General features: G+C 39.9%; 2 protein-coding genes and 3 long non-coding RNA genes across 5 annotated transcripts in view; 3 read left to right on the forward strand and 2 right to left on the reverse strand.

Moving 5' to 3' along the window:
- The window catches only part of ACAD11 (acyl-CoA dehydrogenase family member 11), a 98,146-nt gene that overhangs the window by 29,266 nt on the left and 46,636 nt on the right, over positions 1–22,244 (reverse strand). The window contains exons 12-13 of the mRNA XM_005545782.5: positions 19,629–19,736; positions 17,760–17,858 (exon numbers count right to left, since the gene is read on the reverse strand). Coding sequence (XP_005545839.3) covers positions 17,760–17,858; positions 19,629–19,736 — 207 coding nt within the window. The remainder of the gene's footprint in view (positions 1–17,759; positions 17,859–19,628; positions 19,737–22,244) is intronic.
- On the reverse strand, positions 1,098–4,631 carry LOC135969625 (uncharacterized). Its single transcript, XR_010584936.2, has 2 exons — positions 2,898–4,631; positions 1,098–2,075 (listed from the first exon to the last, which is right to left on the reverse strand). It is a non-coding gene; the product is annotated as an uncharacterized lncRNA (long non-coding RNA).
- On the forward strand, positions 1,209–4,298 carry LOC123571903 (uncharacterized). The gene is made up of 3 exons (XR_012430702.1): positions 1,209–1,331; positions 3,770–3,877; positions 4,162–4,298. It is a non-coding gene; the product is annotated as an uncharacterized lncRNA (long non-coding RNA).
- ACKR4 (atypical chemokine receptor 4) lies at positions 11,841–16,194 on the forward strand. Its single transcript, XM_015445082.4, has 2 exons — positions 11,841–11,898; positions 14,925–16,194. Exon 2 carries the CDS (start codon positions 14,934–14,936, stop codon positions 15,984–15,986), a length of 1,053 nt encoding a protein of 350 aa, XP_015300568.3. The 5' UTR covers positions 11,841–11,898; positions 14,925–14,933; the 3' UTR covers positions 15,987–16,194.
- Positions 19,177–22,153, forward strand: LOC141409627 (uncharacterized). The gene is made up of 2 exons (XR_012430703.1): positions 19,177–19,257; positions 19,525–22,153. It is a non-coding gene; the product is annotated as an uncharacterized lncRNA (long non-coding RNA).

Raw genomic sequence — 22,244 nt, forward strand, 5'->3', positions numbered from 1 at the left:
TTTTTGTTTTCGAATTTTTTTGAGACAGTCTCACTGCGTTGCCAAAGCTGGAGTACAGTGGCGCGATCTCAGCTCACTGCAATCTCCCTGCTCCCAGGTTCAAGTGATTCTCGTGCCTTGGCCTCCTGAGTAGCTGGGATTACAGGCATGTGCCACCATGCTTGGCTAATTTTTGCATTTTGGGGTTTTGCCATGTTGGCCAGGCTGGTCTCGAACTCCTGGCCTCAACTGATTCTCCCACCTCAGCCTCCGAAAGTGTTGGGATTACAGGCAGGAGCCACCGTGCCCAGCCAGTAGTTCTATATTTAGCTCTCTGGGCAATCTCCATACTGCTTTCCACAATGGTTGAACTAATTTACACTCCCACCAACAGTGTATTAAGTGTTCCTTTTTTTCTACAATCTCATCAGCATCTGTTATTTTTTGACTTTTTATTAATAGCCATCCTGATTGGTGTGAGATGGTATTTCATTGTGATTTAGATTTGCATTTCTCGAATGATCAGTGATATTGAGCTTTCCTTCATATTTTGTTGGCTGCATACATATCTTCCTTTGAAAAATTTCTGTTCATGTCGTTTGCCCACTTTTTAATGGGATTGTTTTTCTCTTGTAAATTTGTTCAAGTTCCTTATAGATGCTGGATATTAGACCTTTGTCAGATACATAGTTTGTGTTTGGGTGAGGGAGAAAGGACAAGATGGAGGAAGGTGAACAAGAAGGCACAATCCATGTTGCTTCCGGGTTCTTCCTCACCAACTTTCCCGCGCGCAGGAAAATGCAGCCCACGCCCGGGAAGATGCAGATCAACCGAGCATGCGCCAGGTGATGTCAATCCGAAGAGATAGAAACTTTCCCGGCCATGCCTACGGAGATGCCCCTATCACGCCCTTATCCCGCCCACTGCCCTCCCCCTTCCAGTACCAATGCATAAAAGTCTGCCGCCAGCAGGAGCCGGTGTGACTTCTTCGGCCCCCGCATTTGTGGACCGGAGAACATCACCCGAGAGCGCCGGGGCGACTTCCCTGGCCCCCCACACCTGAGGACCAGAGAACCTCCCCCGAGAGTGTGTGCATATTTGCAATAAAAGACTGCCACTTTCTTATGTACTTTGGCCTCATGTTTAATTACTTAGCTCTCCTAAATTGTTACATTAAATTAAATTAAAACAGTTGGTGCCGAAACCCGACCCAGGAGGAGACCCTTCCTCAACATCCCCTAGGGGTCTAACGAACCTCCTCCACAGCGAACCGGCTCCCAACCCAACCAGCCACAAACACCGAACAAGTGTTCCAGCTTTCCACTGGTGCCGCTCTGAGAATTTCTTCTTCGGTGAGTACTCCCCTTTGTTAACCATCTCCGTCCGTTTCCGTGTCCTTGGCCTAGAGTCGTACGTACGCCCAAGGACGTAGCCACCCTGTGGCGCAGTGAGGTCTTCAACTCGGAGACGTCCATCTTGAAGTTCCTCAATTCTCCATTAGTAGCTCCAGGAGCCCCCGGTCTCCAGCAGCGGCAAAGGACGCTTTGCCACTGCATGAGGTCGGTTTCCATTTCTGGTGGTTAAACAATGGGAACCTCACAATCGAAAATCCCTATGAACACCCCTTTAGGGTGTCTCCTCCAAAACTTGGAAGCCTTACATTTAGCTCAAGATTTAAAACGAAAGCGGCTAATTTTCCTCTCCACTGTGGCATGCCAAAAACCCGGGAGGAGACCCCTCCTCAGGGCCCCCTAAGGTCCGAGGAGCCTCCTCCTTCCAGGCTGCAGACGGACCAGGACCTAGACATCGCTTTCCACACCTCCAAGTCTCCTAGGGGTGAGTATTTCTTGCCTCCCTCTCATACTCCTTGGCCAGAAGTCCTGCGCAGGCCCAAGGTTTTTTGGTCACCAGGTGACCCACAGGAGAGTTCCCAAAGGTAGAGACGTCTGCCCAAAGGAACTCCATTCCAGTCCGTGTGGGACCCGTCCAGGACGGAGACGTCCGCCTGGAGGTAATCTCCATTCCGGCTCCAGGAGCCTCCTGGTCTCTAGTGGCTCCAAAGGACGCTTTGTAGCCAGGTAGAGTTCGGTTTCCGCCTATAGGTGAGAGAAAGGCAATGGGAAATCCCCAATCCAAAATACCTAGAGATACCCCTTTAGGGTGTCTTCTAACTAATCTCAAAACTTTACAATTAGAGCAAGATCTTAAACAAAAGCGACTGATTTTACTCTCCACTGTGGCGTGGCCACAATATAAATTAGACGACCAGTCTCAACGGCCGCCTGAAGGCACCTTAGACTGTAACATTTTAATTAGATCTCTCTAATTTCTGCCAGAGGCTCGGAAAGTGGTCAGAAATAATCTATGTTCAAGGCTTTTAGGACTTGCGCTCTCGCCCAGACCTGTGCGCCCGGTGTTAAATGGCCCAGGTCTTGTTAGCCTAAACCCCTAAACCCGGCCCTTGGCCCCCACCTCAGCAACTGAGGAGGACTCCACCTCCATTTCAGATGGGGCCGATGGCAGGCAACCTCCCTCCCGACTTTCCAACCGCCCTCCCTATGGACTTCCTACCGCCCCTCCTGACACTCCTCCCTCAGCCACTCCTCTTACCTCTCCCATTTCCGTCCACACTCGCTCCAAGACCGCAGTAGCGGCCCCCATTAGTCAGCCCTCTACCAGTCAGCCTGCCCCAACCCCCTCTACCAGTCAGCCTGTCTGGTCAGTCTGTTCCAACCTCCCCTGCTAGTTTGTTGGCCCCCCCACCAGAAGTTGCCGGAGCCGAAGGCGTGGTTGGAGTCCACGTCCCCTTTTCCCTGGCTGACCTTTCCAAAATTGAAGAACGACTTGGCGACTTCTCAGCCAACCCCACCTAATATTCCAAAGAGTTTCGAAACTTAGGCCAGAGCATATAACCTTACCTGGCATGACTTACATGTCATTCTTACTTCCACTCTTAACCCAGAGGAAAGAGAGTGCATTCTCACAGCCACCAGGCAACATGCAGATCAATGGCATTTATCCGACACCACCGTCCTGTTAGGAGAGATGGCTGTCCCGTCCATAGAACCAGATTGAGATTACCAACCACAGCAGCCTGGCCGCCGTAGGAAGGACATTATGATTCAATGTCTCTTAGCCGGTATGCAGGCAGACTCTAACAAAGTGGTCAATTTTGATAAATTAAAGGAAATTATCCAACACCTAGATGAGAACCCGGCTTCCTTCCTAAATTGCCTTACAGAGGCACTGGCCCAATTTACCCAGCTAGCCCACTTCCCCAGCCGGGGCAGCTGTCCTAGCCTCCTATTTTATTTCCCAGTCAGCCTCAGATATTCGAAAAAAGCAAAAAAAGGTTGCAGATGGGCCTCAGACTCCCATACAGGAAAATTGGCCTTCAAAGTTTTTAACTCCAGAGAGGAAGCAGCTGAGGCCGCAGAGCTAGACAAGGAGAAAAGAAGGGCTGTGCTTCAGGCGCAAGCTCTAGTGGCTGCCCTCCAACCAGCGTTGCCCACTCTGCCAGCAGGGAAGACACAGGGCAAGTCTCCCAAGGGCTCCTGCTATAAATGCGGAGACCCAGGACACTAGGCAAACCAGTGTCCCCAGGCCAAGCCGGCCACTCCGTCTCGTCCATGCCTTAAGTGTGGCACAACTGGACATTAGGCAAAACAGTGTCCAAATCCTCGCCTGCCTACCACGCCGTGCCCAACCTGCCAACAGGAAGGACACTGGAAGTCTGATTGCCCCACCAGCAGGGCAGGCATTGCACCTCAACGTGGTGCCTCTCCTCAAGGGTCGGAAGACTCCTTCCAGCTCCTACACCTGGACAACGACTGACGGTGCCCACACTTGGAGACCCCTGTCACCCTCGCCGAGCCTAGGGTAACTCTACAGGTAGCTGGTAAGCCAATTTCTTTTCTCGTCAATACGGAGGCTACCTATTCTGTTTTACAATTATATTCTGTTTTGTCAACCTATGGAGGTCCTAGCCAGCCATCCACTATCTCAGTAGTTAGCATAGACGGTAAACCGTCTAACCCTCACCAGACCCCAATGTTAAGTTACTGCCCAGACTATGCATGCTTTGCCCACTCTTTCCTCATCATGCCCTCTTGTCCCACCCCCCTCTTGGGACGAGACATCTTAACCTAACTCAAAACATCTATTCCCCTTCCTTTTCTCCAGGTGACCAGGTTCTACTCAAGGATCAACAACCTCCTCAAATTTTCCCACTTCCTCACCATTCTTCATCTTAACTGACTTTTCCCTCATAAACCCCATAGACACCCTCCTTCCCGACCCATCCCCCAACCAGTGGGTTTCCCAACTTTTTACTCTCATAGAAGACCTAGCTTGGCAGGGTGCCCTTTGTGATATCCTAATTCCCATACTAATCCTCTGCCTTGCCTTATATTTTGCTCCCATTTTAATAAAATTTCTCCGAGCCAGGGTCCAAGAGATCACCCCAGTCACCTTCAACCAAATGCTCCTGCATCCCTACACCCAACTGCCAACCTCAGACCCTAACTATGCCCCCTAACAGCAGGAAGCACCCAGACAGACAACGGCACCCCAAATTCTTATAATCAATAAGAGGTTGGACTGTTTGGGTGAGGGAGAAAGGACAAGATGGAGGAAGGTGAACAAGAAGGCACAATCCATGTTGCTTCCGGGTTCTTCCTCACCCACTTTCCCACGCGCGGGAAAATGCAGCCCACGCCCGGGAAGATGCAGATCAACCGAGCATGCGCCAGGTGACGTCAATCTGAAGAGATTGAAACTTTCCCGGCCACGCCTACAGAGACGCCCCTATCACACCCTTATCCCGCCCACTGCCCTCCCCCTTCCAGTACCAATGCATAAAAGTCTGCCGCCAGCAGGAGCCGGTGTGACTTCTTCGGCCCCCGCATTTGTGGACCGGAGAACATCACCCGAGAGCGCCAGCGTGACTTCCCTGGCCCCCCACACCTGAGGACCAGAGAACCTCGCCCGAGAGTGTATGCATATTTGCAATAAAAGACTGCCACTTTCTTACGTACTTTGGCCTCATGTTTAATTACTTAGCTCTCCTAAATTAAGTTACATTAAATTAAAACAGTTTGCAAATATTTTCTTCCATTCTGTAGGTTGTCTGCTCACTCTGCTGATAGTTTCTTTTGCTGTGCAGAAGCTCTTAAATTTAATTAGATCTTACTTGTCAATTTTTGCTTTTGCTGTGATTGCCTTTGGTGTCTTTGTCATGAACTCTTTGCCCATCCCTATGTCTAGGACAGTATTGCCTAAGTCATCTTTGTAGAGGACTACGTGCTTGCAAATGAGATGTTCCGGATGAGTCCTGCTCTTGCAAACGAAGCAGGGTATTCCCGATAAGTCCTGCTCTTGCAAATGAAGCAGGGTGTTCCTTCCCTGTAAACAGGGAGGACAAAGGAGCCAGCTGCAAACAGCAGACCCTGGGGGCTTGTTTATGTGTAAACATCTTGAAAATCCAGAAAGTCAGGGAAAGGTCAGAAAAACAACAATGTGTCTTGTGACTTGGCAACATTCCACAAACAACTGTATAAAATAAAGCAGAGCACACCATTCGAGGCGGCCGCCATGTTTGTCTTGTCTTGTGTTGTCTTGTGTGTTCATTCCTTTGTTTAGGAAACACGCAGACCCCAACACATCTTCCAGGGTTTTTAATAGTTTTGGGTTTTACATTTAAGTCTCTAATTCATTTTGAATTAACTTTTGTCTATGTTGTAAGGTAGGAGTCCAGCTTCAATCTTCTGCATATGGGATAACTAACTGCTAGCTAGTTATCCCAGCACCATCTATAGAATAGGGAGTCTTTTCCCCATTGCTTGTTTTTGTCAGCCCTGTCGAAGATCAGATGGTCATAGGTGAGCAGCCTTACTTCTGGGCTCTCTGTTCTGTTCCATTGGTCTATGTGCCCATTCTCAGAGATATTTTTCTTTCTCTACTTTCCATTCTAGCAATCAAGAACACTTGGGTAAATCTTTCAAGGTTTCACTGATGCTAGATATCCAGCATCAGTGAGTTGAAGTAAAATCTTCTATTTCCTTTGAACCCTGGTCTAAAGCCCTCTTTTTCTAATATTCTGAATATGTAATTTTTTATCTAATACTTCCCAATATTACTTCTTACCTCATTCTTTCTATCATTTAAAAATGCTGGCCGGGCATGATGACTCATATCTGTAATCCCAAAAGGGAAGCTGAAGCAGGAGGATCCCTTGAGCCCAAGCGTTTGAAACCAGCCCAGGCAACCTAGCGAGACCTCGTCTATATAAAAAAATTTAAAAATTAGCCAAGCATGGTGCAGCATGCCTGTAGTCCCAGCTACTTGGGATGTTGAGGTGGGAGGATTGCTTGAGCCCTGGGAAGTCAAGGTTGCAGTGAGCTGTGATCATGCCCCTGCATTCTAGCCTGGGCAACAGAGTGAGACCTTGTCTCAAAACAAAGCAAACAAACAAAAATGTTGCCACAGCCTTACATAAATGCCCAATAGATTTCAGATACCAGGTAAATATTGAAGAAACTCAAGAAGCAAGGCAAATAATTATTTGATTCTGTCTTCCTCAATCTTATATGGAGAACAATTAATATTCTAAAAAATACAATTTTTAAGTTGGATGTCTTTTGTGATCATTAAGTAGAGGAAGTAAGGGTGAATGCATAGTTTGTAGAATTTGAAATATTTGTATTTAACAACGATGTTTCAGAAAAAGGAGAAAAACCCTTCTCAAAGATATCATCTCCCCTTAGCTATAAGCAGAATTTGGCAAGTGCAGCAGTTGAAACAACCTTCTTTTATAGAGAGTTTTGCTTGTTTGTGTCATTTTAGTTAATGAACAGGATACCCAATGTCATAAATAAAATATATTAGAGGAAATCTGAATAGACTAGAGAACATTTAAACACATATGCTGTGTCACAGGCCTTCATGAATGAAAATGGATGGCCTAGATAAAGTAATTTTGTTTTTAATCCAGACACTATGGTATTTCAAGGCTCTTCAAGTGCCAGGATTAAGTCAGGCTGAAAATTACATCTCCCTGATGTTAGTTGGTGATTTTTAATTTCTTAGGCTTTTATCCACAAAATCATTTTCAAACAAAAGGAGATATGATAGGTGGATAAAAAAACATGACCTTTGAGTAAAGTGTGGTTTGTAACAATTAAGAAAGTGATGTAAACAATTACATACCATGAAGCACAGATAGCTATCCACAAATTCTCAAGGCTGTTTCTTCTACCAACATTGAATTTCTGAGGTGGAACAATTGAACTTCATTTGGTTTTAGCTTTAATACTGACAATTCAAATTGGAGTAAGTATTATTTTGCAATAAAATTTCCCTTATAAGAAAAAAGATGTTTATTGTACAATCCCACAGTTAAAGAAAAAAAATCCCATGTGTTCTCTTAGAGTGTGTATCCTTAACAGGGAAATCTTCAAAATTCACTGAATCCATCTCTAGGTTTACATCTAAATAATAAGAATTAAGTAATAATGTTACAGGTTGCTGCTATTATGTTGTTACTATAGAATATGGTTAGATCAAAATAAATCCCAAATAGATCAGAGTTTAAAATTTTAAAAAATCAAGACATAAAAAACTAGAAGAAAAATAATATAATATTTATCAAATCTCTGGGTGAGAAAGGATTTTAAAACTTAAAAATGATAAATGAATCAAAATCAAAAGATAAAGATCAACTGGTTTGTCCATATACAACTGTTGTACATTAGAAAATAAAATTAAAAAGCAAAAAAAATTGGGGGGAAAATATTTCAACATTTATGACAAAATGTATGCAATATTTAGCTCCCTAAATTATAAAGAAATCATATTGTATACTGAAAATCAGTATACAGATGGGCAAAGAACACAATTGCAAAAAGAGGAAATAAGAATAATAAAAGAGATTTTTAAAATTGCTTAACTTTACCACTAATCAAATAAATGTGGAGTAGAGCAATAATGAAACATTCAAAAGCAGTTTGTTATCCAGTATTTCACACATGCCTGGCAAGGGTAGGTAAGGGGTGCTGAAGTTGTTACAAGTCATTTAGAAAGCAGAGTGGTAGTGAAATAACACATTCTACTGGCAATATTTTAGAAAAACAGACACTTCTATACATTATTGGTAGAGAACAAAGTAATACCATCTCTGTGGAGTACAATTTGGCAATACTCATCAAAATTACAGATTCATCCCAGCACTTTTGGAGGCCAGGATGGGCGGATTGTTTGAGTCTAGGAGTTGGAGACCAGCCTGGGTAACAGAGCAAAATGACAGTACAAGGAAAGGGATGAGAAATGGGTTGGGGGAGAGAGATTCTTCAAGAACAAGGGACACTGCTATGTTAGGGAGGTTAAGAATAGGAGCCAATTTATGGTAAGCAGCAAAATGGAATCATCATCAGTTCTTAGGAATACGAGAAATAGAAGAGAGTTACACAGGCATCAAGTAAGTACTTTGAAAAGTTGCCTAAGGTGAGTGATGCTTCTGCCTACCCTCCAAGCTACATGATTTATTTTGCATATTTTGTCAACTCTCCCTATTACCACTGTCTCTCCTAGTTCTATCAGGAGAAAAGGGAAAATACAGGAAAAGGCCAGCCAGTCAGCTAGTTTCACCATGATTCATACACCATGATTTATACACAGCATTCATACACACGCTACCAGAAGAAGCTGGTCAATCCTGAGATTCCCCTATGCCTCAAGGGCTTTGTACGTGTCTCAGTTAGTAAAAACAATGTGTAGATTCAAAAGATGTAAAGATTATAGCATTACAATCGATTTGCAATAAAGGAATCCCATTTACAAGAAAGCTTATGATTGTTGGGGGTGGGGTAAATAAAGGAAAGGGATAGATACTTTTGAATCTATAAAAGAGTATCAAGATTCTATAATAGATGGCATCGTAAAATAACAAAGAGATATAAGAGATAAGATGATAAAATAGACTGAAGATCTGAATTCAGAATTCCAATTCCATTGCTAAACTTATATGGCTGTGGAGGATGAGTTACTTAAACATCAGTTGATTGATTCATGAATTTAATTATTATTCATTAAGCTGGTACCATGAGTAAGGTACCAAGCCAAATGTTGAGGATACAGCAGGGTATAAGACAGCTATGGAAGAAAATTTAAATAAGTACCAACAATACAGTGAAAAGACTATAGAAGAGTAGGTATATCTGATCTAATCTGAAAGAGTTATGGAAGGCTTCCTGGATTAACGTTAAGGTCAGAACTAAATCTGAATTGTAAATAGGAGTTAGGGATCTAAAATAGGGTGGGAAGAGTGTGCTAGGCAGGAGTAAGAGTACTTGCAAATGCCTACAAGTCAGTATTGTGTATTATATAGAAAGACCAAAGAGATTATCAACTGATAATTATGGAGGCTGCAGTTACAGACCAGTTGTTAGATAACAATCAAAGTGGACAGTAGAATTTTTTTATTAATTCAAAATATTTTTGAGTAGTCATTATGTGCCAGATACTATTCTTGGTACTTGGGATATATCAATGAACAAAGCAAACAAAAGTCTCTGTCCTGATGAAGCTTATATTCTAATACAGGGTGAAAGACAATTTACGGCAATCATAGTACAAATGATATGGTGCATTAGAACATGATAAGTGTTATGGGTCCGGTGGACTGGGAGTCCAGGTGGGTGAGGGGTATTTTAAGTAGAGTGGTCAAGAATTGCCTCAGTGAGTTGGTGGTGATTGGGAAAAGATTTGAAAGAGAAGAGGAAGTGAGCTTTGCAATTACTAAGACAGAGCACATTCCAGGCAGACAGAAGAGCCAGCACAAAAGCCCTAATAGGACTGTGACTGGTATGCTCTCAAACAGCAAGAAGCTGGGCGTGGCAGAACAAGTAGGCAAAGGGGTGAGTAGTGTGAAATGAGGTCAGAGAGACAATGAGGGATGGAGGCAGACCCTGTAGGATCTTGTAGGCTACTATGAGAATTCATGACGAAGCAATTGCAGTAGAAGCAAAAATTGGCAAATGGAACCTAATTAAACTGAAGAGCTTCTGCACTGCAAAAGAAACTATCAACAGAGTAAACAGACAACCTACAGAATGGGAGAAAATCTTTGCAAACTATGCATCTGACAAAGGTCTAATATCCAGCATCTATAAGAAATTTAAATTTACATTTAAAAAACAACCCTATTAAAAAGTGGGCAAAGGATTGTGAACAGACACTTCTCAAAAGAAGACATACATACCACTAACAATCATATGAAAAAAAGCTAAACATCACTGATCATGAGAGAAATGCAAATCAAAATCACAATGAGATACCATCTCACACCAGTCAGAATGGCTATTACTAAAAACTCAAAAAATTACAGATGCTGGTGAGGTTGTGAAGAAAAAGGAGCATTTATAAACTGTTGGTGGGAGCGTAAATTAGTTCAATCATTGTAGAAAACAGTGTGGCAATTCCTCAAACAAAAGACAGAAATATCATTCGAGCCAATAATTCCATTACTGGGTATATACCCAAAGGAATATAAATTATTCTCTTATAAAGACACATGCATGCCTATGTTCATTGCTGCACTATGCACAATAGCAAAGACATGGAATCAACCTAAATACCCATCAATGATAGATTGGACAAAGAAAACATGGTACATATACAGCATGGAATACTATGCAGCCATAAAAAATGAGATTATGTCCTTTGCAGGCACGTGGATGGAGCTGGAGGCCATTATCCTTAGCAAAATAACACAGGAACAGAAAGCCAAATACTGCATATTCTCACTTATAAGTGGGAGCTAAATGATGAGAACACATGGACACATGGAGAGGAACACACCGGGGCCTATTAAAGAGTAGAGGGTGGTAGGAGAAAGAGGATCAAGAAAAATAACTAAGGGGTACTAGCCTTAACACCTGGGTGATAAAATAATCTGCACAACAAACTCCCATGATACATGCTTACCTGTGTAACAAACCTGCATGTGTACCCCTGAACTTAAAAGTTTTTTTTTTTTTTTTTTTTAAAAAGAAAAGAAAAAATGGCATGGGTCTAAAATAATTTCTGCAGGTGGAGACTGAGCCTGGCCTTGCATGAAAAAATAGATAACTGCCATGCAAATTTGAGGACAGCCAAGTTCAAATAGACGATGAGGGCCAAATTGGCACAAATGTCTCTTCTTTCTCTAACTTATGTGTGTGGAAATGTGGAAAAAATAAACAGTCTCCCAGACTGAAGGATTTTGAAGGTTCGTATTCTAGCTTTGGGAAAAAAAGGTAACAAGAAAGCAAGAGAGTTTAAAGCCATGGGAAAATAATCTGGGACAAGGATAGAGGAAGTACAGTGAAGCCAGGAGGAGTCTAATAGTTAAATATTAAATGAAGTGGCATAAAAATGTTAAATTCTATTGCAAATACCTAATGATTACTTATAATTTAATCTTTGATAGTTTAGTCTTCAAAAAGATATTTTCCTTGGTTAAAATCATATTTGCTTTCTTTCTGAGGCAAAATAACTTTAGAGAGTATTTCTCTAGATGCTACCTACAAGTGCTGCCTAGATGCCCTCAGGTGGATTCTCCCTCTGCTTCAGCAGTCAGTAGCTCAGCTGCAGGCACTTTCTTGTCCCCTTTAACTAAGTGGAAATTGGAAAGGTCTGTAGTTTTTGAAAAAAGATGGATGTTTTTCAAATTTGTAACCTAAACCACTTAAGAAGTTGAATGTAACTTCACAGATGGTTTTACAGGAAATAAAAGATCAAGTGCTCACAAGGTTAAATTTCAGGAAAGCCTTCTTGGATACGAGATAAAGGCGGGGTGTAAAGTGAAAACAAAAGTAGCTGGAGTTAGGTCATTTGATTTTACACTCTGTACTCAAGACTGCTCCTCTCTCTCGACTGCAACAGGTTGGTACTTTATTTCTTTTCTCATTCTGACTTGAATATGTTTTTTAAGCCCAAAGACCTTGTATATTTACTTATATAGAGGGCGTCTTGATGCATAAAAGTTTAAATGCTTACTTGTAAAACAAAAAAAAAGTTACTTGAAAACAGCTGTACACTTTAAACTTAAATGAAAATCTTAATATAGCAAGAAGAAAATATGATTTTAAATACCATTACTTGTTGGTAAAATTTTGTTAAGGAGAAAATAGGTTTTGTTATACCACTTTTTTCCACTTTCTTTTACAAGTACTGATTTTTTTTTGTTCTAATAGTAATTACAAAGACACTTAAAAGTGTGTCTATATATCTGCCAGAAGGATCACTTCTGCAAATAATTCCATTTCTACTCTTTTTTACTCACATTTTTAGTAAGATTAATTCTTACTTAAAAATTCCCTTCCTTAATATATTATAATACTTGGCCATATTATTCCTTATCATCAGGTTCAAGATTTTCTTATGAAAGAGAAAGGAAGAACAAGGTTCATATTGTGTTAATAATTAATGCATAAGAACATGAAGACCAGAGTAGTCTTCCAGATTGGAACTTTTTAACTAACCTTAATGATCAAAAGAGTCATTTAAAAAAGTGGGCACCTGGTTTTTACATAATGAAAGCAATTCTGCTATGTGGTATCTTTCTTCACAGCCTTCTTTTCTTTGCTATATTCATTCAAAAAAAAGTTAGCAAACATAAGAATGTTCTTTTGAAAATGTACTATAAGTTGGCCCACTGTTTTAGAAATAATATTTTCATTATTGATTCTATAAGAATATTTGAGATACTTAAAAGGACAAAAACAACCCAAGGAAGATAGAAAGTCTAAAGAAAAAGGAAAACAAAATTCAGCACTATAGTAAAAACACTGAAAGTCATTATTTTATACATTCCATACATTCCAAAACTTATGAATTCTGTGCAAGCTTATCTTAATACTACAGGGTGCTAGTAGCCAACACAGTGCAATAACAATGTTGACATAGAAGATTGCTGGCATACTATCTATCCATTCTAGAGTAACAGCTTTATATCTGTTGGCAAAACCTTTAATTTGATAAATATTTACTGAGAAGCTACTTTGTGCCAGGCACATTAACAAGATTCTATTTACAAACACAAATCAAACAGGTCATGCTTTGAGGAACTTAAAACCTAGAGGAACAAGGTAGTATGGGAAACGCATCCTTTCCATAGAATGGATCAGTTCTCTGAGAGGTATGTAGAGATTGCTAATACATTAGGAAAGTCTTCTGGGGAGGTGGCATCCGCGTTAATTGAGTAGGAATTGGCCCTTCCAGGGAAGGGCAGGAAATCGTATGGTAGATAAAGGAACAGAATGAGCAATGATGTAGACAGATGCTGCTGCATGGTGGGTGCCAGCCCACTGCTGCGTAGGACACAGAGTAGGGAGAGGTGGCAGGAGCCAGGGATGGCACTGCATTATGAAGGGAGCCTTGGGTGTTATGCTTAGGAGCTTGGATTGTGGCTTTCAGGTGAAGAGATGTGTCTTCCAGATGAGGAACAAAACAGAGGAGAGGCAGACTGGCAATTCAGAGATCAAATACTCCGGTGGAAACAGGAAAAACGTTTTTGACAAGGAGTTATTGAGGAGGAGTAACAACAGGGTATCAGTTAGAAAGATACTGCTTGGTCAGGTGCGGTGGCTCATGTCTGTTACCCCAACATTTTGCGAGGCCAAGGCAGGTAGATTGCTGAGCCCAGGAGTTTGAGACCAGCCTTTGCAACCTGGTATAACCCCGTCTCCATCAAAAATACAAAAGTTAAACAGTCTTATAACAATCAATCAATCAATCAATGGATTAAAATTTAAAAATAGGCCAGGCTCGGTGGCTCACACCTGTAATTCCAGCACTTTGGGAGGCCGAGGCAGGTGGATCACGAGGTCAGGAGTTCAAGACCAGTCTGGCCAACATAGTGAAACCCCATCTCTACTAAAAATAGAAAAAATTAGCCAGGCATGGTGGTGTGTGCCTATAATCCCAGCTACTCGAGAGCAGGAGAATCACATGAACCTGGGAGGCGGAGGTTGCAGTAGCTGAGACTGCGCCACTGCACTCTAGCCTGGGCAACAGAACGAGACTCCATCTCAAAAGGAAAAAAAAAAAATTAAAACTTAAATATTAAAAAAGAAAGATACTGCAGTAGGCTAGGTGAGAAACATAATAGCTAAATTGTGCAAATGTGTGGAAGAATGCAGATTAAGAGAAGACAGATTCAAGACCTATTTGGAAGGCAGAATCAGAACTTAGGAACTGATAGGGAATCAGGGATGAAGGTAAGAGAGAAGACAAGAATGAAGCAGGCTCACAGTTTAGATGACTAGAGGATAGTGGTGCTACTTAAAAACAGTATAAAATAAGCAAGCAGTGACCAGTTTTGGAGGGAAGATGGCTAAAGGAGATCTTGTTTTATAAAAGGCAACTAGTGAAATTTAGTACAAATGCTGAGAGAATTTATTTAACTTATTTAAATTAAATTTATAAATAACATCAAAATCAAAAATTTAATTAAATAAACCAAGTAATTTACTATTTTCATTTTTATTCAATTTGTTGTAGATATACTTTTAAGATTCACAAAATTATGTATGTAAAGATTATAACACTATTTATTCTTTTTAGTTAAAATCTAATTAAATTTTCATATTTTAAAAATCATTTTTACATAAAAGTCTTGACTTTTATTTAGGATTTAATGATTAAGAAAATTCTCCAGGGCATTATGTTTATTGCCCTGTGCAAATCCCAGTTCTTTCACACAGAATTGTACAAGCAAAGTTTGAGTAACTAATCTTGGGGTCATATTCCAATGTGGCTCCCATTAACAAAGAGTGCTAGATTCAGGCTCACATATGTTACAGCAACAGGCTATACTCTAGGGAAAGAACAAAACAGCTTGATAAAAAACTGTTTCCTTTTAAGCATATTTAGACAAATATCTATCCTGTATTCTCTTTGCCATCTAGATTGGAGCCATGGCTTTGGAACAGAACCAGTCAACAGATTATTATTATGAGGAAAATGAAACGAATGGCACTTATGACTACAGTCAATATGAATTGATCTGTATCAAAGAAGACGTCAGAGAATTTGCAAAAGTTTTCCTCCCTGTATTCCTCACAATAGCTTTTGTCATTGGACTTGCAGGCAATTCCACGGTAGTGGCAATTTATGCCTATTACAAGAAACAGAGAACCAAAACAGATGTGTACATCCTGAATTTGGCTGTGGCAGATTTACTCCTTCTATTCACTCTGCCTTTTTGGGCTGTTAATGCAGTTCATGGGTGGGTTTTAGGGAAAATAATGTGCAAAATAACTTCAGCCTTGTACACACTAAACTTTGTCTCTGGAATGCAGTTTCTGGCTTGTATCAGCATAGACAGATACGTGGCAGTAACTAAAGGCCCCAGCCAATCAGCAGTGGGAAAACCATGCTGGGTCATCTGTTTCTGTGTCTGGATGGCTGCCATCTTGCTGAGCATACCCCAGCTGGTTTTTTATACAGTAAATGACAATGCTAGGTGCATTCCCATTTTTCCCCACTACCTAGGAACATCAATGAAAGCATCGATTCAAATGCTAGAAATCTGCATTGGATTTGTAGTACCCTTTCTTATTATGGGGGTGTGCTACTTTATCACTGCAAGGACACTCATGAAGATGCCAAACATTAAAATATCTCGACCCCTAAAAGTTCTGCTCACAGTGGTTCTAGTTTTCATTGTCACTCAGCTGCCTTATAACATTGTCAAGTTCTGCCGAGCCATAGACATCATCTACTCCCTGATCACCAACTGCAACATGAGCAAACGCATGGACATTGCCATCCAAATCACAGAAAGCATCGCACTCTTTCACAGCTGCCTCAACCCAATCCTTTATGTTTTTATGGGAGCATCTTTCAAAAACTACATTATGAAAGTGGCCAAGAAATATGGGTCCTGGAGAAGACAGAGACAAAGTGTGGAGGAGTTTCGTTTTGATTCTGAGGGTCCTACAGAGCCAACCAGTACTTTTAGCATTTAAAGATAAAACTGCTCTGCCTTTTGCTTGGATACATATGAATGATGCTTCCCCCTCAAATAAAACATTTGCATTATTCTGAAACTCAAATCTCAAATGCTGTGGTCGCAACTTACAATAAAGAATGGGTTGGGAGAAGGGGGAGAAATAAAAGCCAAGAAGAGGAAACAAGATAATAAATGTACAAAACATGATAATTAAAATGAACAAAGGAAAATAATAGTAACAGGCATAAGTGAATAAGAACACTCTGCTATAAAGAAGAAGAGCTTTGAGGTGATAATTTTTTGTCTTGGTTGCAGTGGTGGTTATACAAATCTACACAAGTGATAAAATGACACAGAACTGTATATACACATTGTACCAATTTCAATTTCCTGGTTTTGACATTATAGTATAATTATGTAAGATGAAACCGTTGAGGGAAACTGGGTGAAGGGTACCCAGGGCCACTCTGTACCATCTTTGTAACTTCCTGTGAATTTATAATAATTTCAAAATAAAAGCTAAAAAAACAAACTTACTATGCTATAAGTTAGGCTATCTAAAACAGATTATTAAAGAGGGTCATGTTAAAAGGCATTCATAAATATTTTTAATTATCTGAGTTTTAATACAAGAACAATTTCCCTGCATAATTTTAGTACTTGAATAAGTATGCAGCAGAACTCGTATCTTTTTTCCTGGTTTTTTTTTTTTAGTTTGTAAGTAATTTTATAAAACCCACCTCCTCCAAAAAAGAAATTAAAAAAAAAAAAACCATAATAAGCTTTTCTGATTCTTTTCAAAACATTTCTGGTAAGTTCCTAAAGACAATCTGACTCTATGATGTCAACTTTCTTAGTACTAACTGGTTATCATGACAAATGTTAGAGTTACCATGTATAGTCTAGGTGTAATCCTCAGATTATCATTTTCATCTGGGTTCCAATTTCTTAACCTCCTAAAGAACTCATCCATTTATATGAGTCTATCACTGCCGATTGACTAAAAAGTATATTATCCCATGCATAAAATGTCCTATTTCCATTTAAACACTTTATTTTTGAGTAATAAAAATATATACCACAATAAATTATATTAATAACATGCACAACTTATCTTTTAAAAAAATCTTTGCTGTAAATTATTATAATCCATGTGATATGCTCCTACTAAAATTAAATTTTGCTAGCAATTACATTGGTCAAAAATAGTAGGCACTAACGAATTTTATCTCTAAAACTACAAAAAATGCCGTTTTCTGCTCTTAAACATCACCTAACCAGCATATGTTACTTTAAAATTCCTTTTTCTTTCAACCACTATTTCTAAGTTTGAAAATGCTTTCACATGCAGAATTAATTAATTTTTCATTTTTTTGAGACAGTGTTTCGCTCTTGTTGCCCAGGGTGAAGTGCAGTGGTGCCATCTCAGCACACATCAACTTCCACCACCCAGGGTCAAGCGAGACTCCTGCCTCAGCCTCCCCTCCCGAGTAGCTGAGATTACAGATGCCTGCCACCACACCTGGCTAATTTTTGCATTTTTAGTGGAGACAGGGGTTCACCATGTTGGCCAGGTTGGTCTCGAACTCCTGACCTTAGGTGATCAACCCACCTCAGCCTCCCAAAGTGCTGGGATTACAGGTGTGACACAGCGCGCCTGGCCTACACATGAAGAATTTAAAGAATTATGATCATGAAACTGATCACTATGTATCATAGAATTATTCTAGCATAGCATCTGGCACAAAGGATCAGTCAGTTAGATGAAAAAATTAGGCTGAACACTCACCACTGCTCCACCATTTCTTGCCATTAATTACATAGCTATCTTCATCTCGTTGGATGCTGCATTCAATATTTGTGGCATCACTTGAAGCTACATCAGGTTCTATAAATAAACAAGAGCTGAATTTACAGATAGGCAGATATCATCAGTAGGCTTCAATAAGGATATGGAAACTTTAAAAACAAAGGCATCTTTATCTTTTTCAATGTCCTATCATTCCCCATGCCACCCAGCTTTTCCCATAACCTACACACAGTAGGTATTCAATAAATGTGCACTGGAAGAATGAGTGAATGAATGAAGTATATTGAACATTGGGGATCAGTAATTTGAATTGTATTTTTGGCTTCCTCATTGATATATGACTTGGGATACAACCCACTCCTTTCTCCAATCAGCAAATGTAGTAAACGTATTGTTTTCTACTTCTCACAATGGACATAATGTACTAAATATTGATGGGCAAGACAGATTCCTCCCATATAGTTTACCATCTTAAGCAATTTCTAATGTGCCTTGCAAATTCCATCATGAATGCTTTTACTGATTTACATACTTTGCATTCTTTAAAGCCTGTTCAACACTTAAGGTCTTCAGAAAGTCCTCCATGGGACACCCTTAGACAACCGCTTTACTGCATGGCACTTCAGAACTGTCTAGCTCTCAATCATAGCAATCTGCACTTGTTAATATGACACCCCTTTAAATGAGTCCTTCAGATATTCCATGTGTTCTGTTTCTAAAACTTAAGACTCTTTTTTTTTTTTAGAAAGAGGGTTGTGTATTCTACTTATTTTGTAACCCCCACCTAGTGCTTTGTAGACAATACATCACACTGTTGGTATTCAATAAATGCCTATTACTGATTTAAATGGAGATCAGTTCTGCTATTATAGTAGTCCCCTGTTATCTGTAGCTTTGCTGAGGTTTCAGTTATGAGAGGCCAGTTGCATTCCAAAAATATTAAATGAAAAATTCCAGAAGTAAACAATTCATAATTTTTAAATAGTGTACCATTCTGAGTATTGTTATAATTGTTCTATTCTATTATTAGTTATTATTAATGTCTTACTATGCCTAATTTATAGATTAAACTGTATCATAGGTACATATGTATAAGAAAAAACATAGTCTAAATAAGGTTCAGGACTATCCCCAGTTTTCAGACACCCACTGGGGGTCATAGAATGTATCCCCTTCAGATAAAAGAGGAGTACTGTATAAATGTATACAATGTTATACAAAACAATAAAATCTGGCCATTATTGAAAGCACTTAAAAATCATGGCCAAGCAAAATTTGGTTTAATTCTAAACTAAATCACAAAACAATGATTTTTTTTTCTACTGAAGCGTTCTTAATGCTTCCTATGTACAAATGATATTAAATCTGTTTTTATTAATATGTTCCTTTATTTTCCCACAGGATTATAATTTGAGCCATATGTCCAGTACTGGTGAAAGTTCTATTTTTCTGAGTTTATGGAAGAGTTTAATATTTTGTAAGTATCAATACAAAATTATCACAAAAATAGATATTTCATACATAACAGCAAAGAAGATCTTAAATACTCATAGACAGCAATTTTAGTAATGACATCAAAAGATTGTGAAACTAAGTTTACTCTGCTGCTAATGCTGTAGGAGGCTACTAGAGAACACCATCTGATATTCTAACAAAGGAGAGGATAATATTTTTCTGAACATTTGAAAATGCCAAAATTTAATAACAGGCTCAAAATAAACATACTCATATTTTTGGCCAACAGCAAATTTGACTGAAACACAGAACCACATCCTATATTTCTGCAGCTCATCCATAATAACTCCAGGATGACTGACTACAAAGGAGAGAATGGTGATTGGCATTTACCTGTCATACAGAAGCAAGAGGTAATGTTCCCTTGAAGAAGAGGCTCAAGCCACTGTTTCTTCTGTTCCTCACTTCCATACAGGTGCAGAACCTCCATGTTCCCTGTGTCTATACATAAGAAGGAGTATTTGTTTTGCATTTGAAAATTTATCAATATGAAATCCACAACTTTATATAGAGAGTAGAGAAATGCATCTTTTTAAAGCAAATGTTTGCAAACAAAAATGTTTTGAAACATATAGTAAGTATAATTTACACTGACAGCATGTCATAAATATTTACAAGTACATGGTATTTGGTACATATTTATTCAACTTTTTCTGAATCACAGACTCTTCATCAGTTCATCCCAATGAAGAATGGCACTAATGACGTCTAACTCAATTAGAACTGAAGGAAACAATTTACTGGCCTAAACCTTGCCTGCTGTATTGCAAATATGCCCTGCTAGAAGTGATTGCAATGCTCCCGGAGAACAATTAACATTGCATGTCCTACTGAGACTCCAGCCCTTAATTCTATCTGCTGTTCTTCAAACACACCCTATGCTTTCTAATTTCCACATATTTGCTTGGGTCAGGCTTTTTCTCTAGTGAAATTCTCCCTGTCCTTCACAAGTAAACTCCTGCTTATGAGCCACCTCCTCTGCAAAGAATCTCTGATTACCCAGTCAGTAACACCTCCTTCCTCTGAACTCACATAACAATTATTTCTATTTACCTCTAACATTGCTCTTACTTTTATGTACCCCATACTACCTAGAAAATACTTGATAATTCTCAAGGATGATAAAGAGAGAATCCCCGCCCTGGAAAGAAAATGGCAGTAGAGAACTTTAAAGACCCTCTCTGACCCTTGGAGGATTTATTGTTTATAGTACATGATGCACTGTAGTATCGCCCTTGGCTAACAAAGAATTCTTCATGTCTGCCATGGAGTAAAATTTTCTAGATGGCTTCCTCTGATTTTCCATTCCTGTCAAATTTCTTAAAATACTGTCTAAAATCTTTTCCTTGAGTGTTGATTATTCAGAAGATTTTGAGAAAACAATTTTCATATCAACATTTACAATGACTTTAAGGATAGTTACTGAAATGCTTATGAAAATTGAGTTGTGTAAGTTAAATCTCTCAAGATGTCTGCACTCTGTTCAGGGACTCCTAACAGAGCCAACATTATATCAACATTAACAAAATTCCTTCTAGATTAACACAGCTGAACATTCTTTTTGACTGAGGGAGAAAATAAGTCCTGAGTTATAATTCATGAAGCTCATTGTTTGTTTTCTTTGGCTGTTTTAAACTCACTGTTACGTATTATAGTACAAATAAGGTAAATATTGAATTCAGAATTTCCAAAAATTATCAGTTTCTTCCAAAAAGCTTACAAAGTTATCATTTATGGATTGGAAAAAAAAAACAACAAAAAACAAAAACAACAACAACAACAAAAAACGTGGATAAACTACACCAGAAAGAAAAATTATTCCCCATTAAAAGATATCAGACCAGCTCTCTAGATTCCTCCTTTACGGGCAGGCCATCTCTAAAAGAAAGGCAGTAGCCCCAGTCAGGGGCTTATATATGAAACTCCTATCTCCTGGGGAAAGAGGACCTGGGGGGAAGAAGGGTGGCTGCGGGCACAGTTTCAGCAGACTTCAACATTCCTGCCTGCCGGCACTGAAGAGAGCAGCGGATCTCCCAGCACAGCGCTTTAGCTCTGCTAAGGGACAGACTGCCTCCTCAAGTGGGTCCCTGACCCCCGTGCCTCCTGATGGGGAGACACCTCCCAACAGGGGTCGACATACACTTCATACAGGAGAGCTCCGGCTGGTATGTGGTAGGTGCCCCTCAGGGACGAAGCTTCCAGAGGAAGGAACAGAAAGCAATCTTTGCTGTTCTGCAGCCTCCACTGGTGATATCCAGGCAAATGGGGTTGGGAGTGAACCTCCAGCAAACTCCAGCAGACCTGCAGCAGAGTGGCCTGACTCAGAAGGAAAACTAACAAACAGAAAGGAATAGCATGAACAACAAAAAGGATGCCTATACAAAAACTCCATCTGAAGGTCACCAACATCAAAGATCAAAGGTAGATAAATCCATGAAGATGAGGAAAAACCAGTGCAAAAAGGCTGAAAATTCCAAAAAACAGAAGGCCTCTTCTCCTCCAAAGGATCACAACCCCTCGCCAGCAAGGGAACAAAACTGGACGGAGAATGAGTTTGACGAATTGACAGAAGTAGGCTTCAGAAGGTGGGTAATAACAAACTCCTCTGAGCTAGAGGAGCATGTGCTAACCCAATGCAAGGAACCTAAGAACCTTGACAAAAGGTTACACGACTGGCTAACTAAAATAACCAGTTTAGAGAAGACCATAAATGACCTGATGGAGCTGAAAAACAGTGCGAGAACTTTGTGAAGTATACACAAGTATCAATAGCTGAATCAATCAAGCGAAAGAAAGGATATTAGAGACTGAAGATCAACTTAATGAAATAAAGCATGAAGACAAGATTAGAGAAAAAAGAATGAAAAGGAATGAACAAAGCCTCCAGGAAATATGGGATGATGTGAAAAGACCAAACCTAGGTTTGACTGGTGTACCTAAAAGTGATGG

This window comes from Macaca fascicularis, chromosome 2 (genome assembly GCF_037993035.2).
Source record: "Macaca fascicularis isolate 582-1 chromosome 2, T2T-MFA8v1.1".
In the NCBI taxonomy this organism is placed as follows: domain Eukaryota; kingdom Metazoa; phylum Chordata; class Mammalia; order Primates; family Cercopithecidae; genus Macaca; species Macaca fascicularis.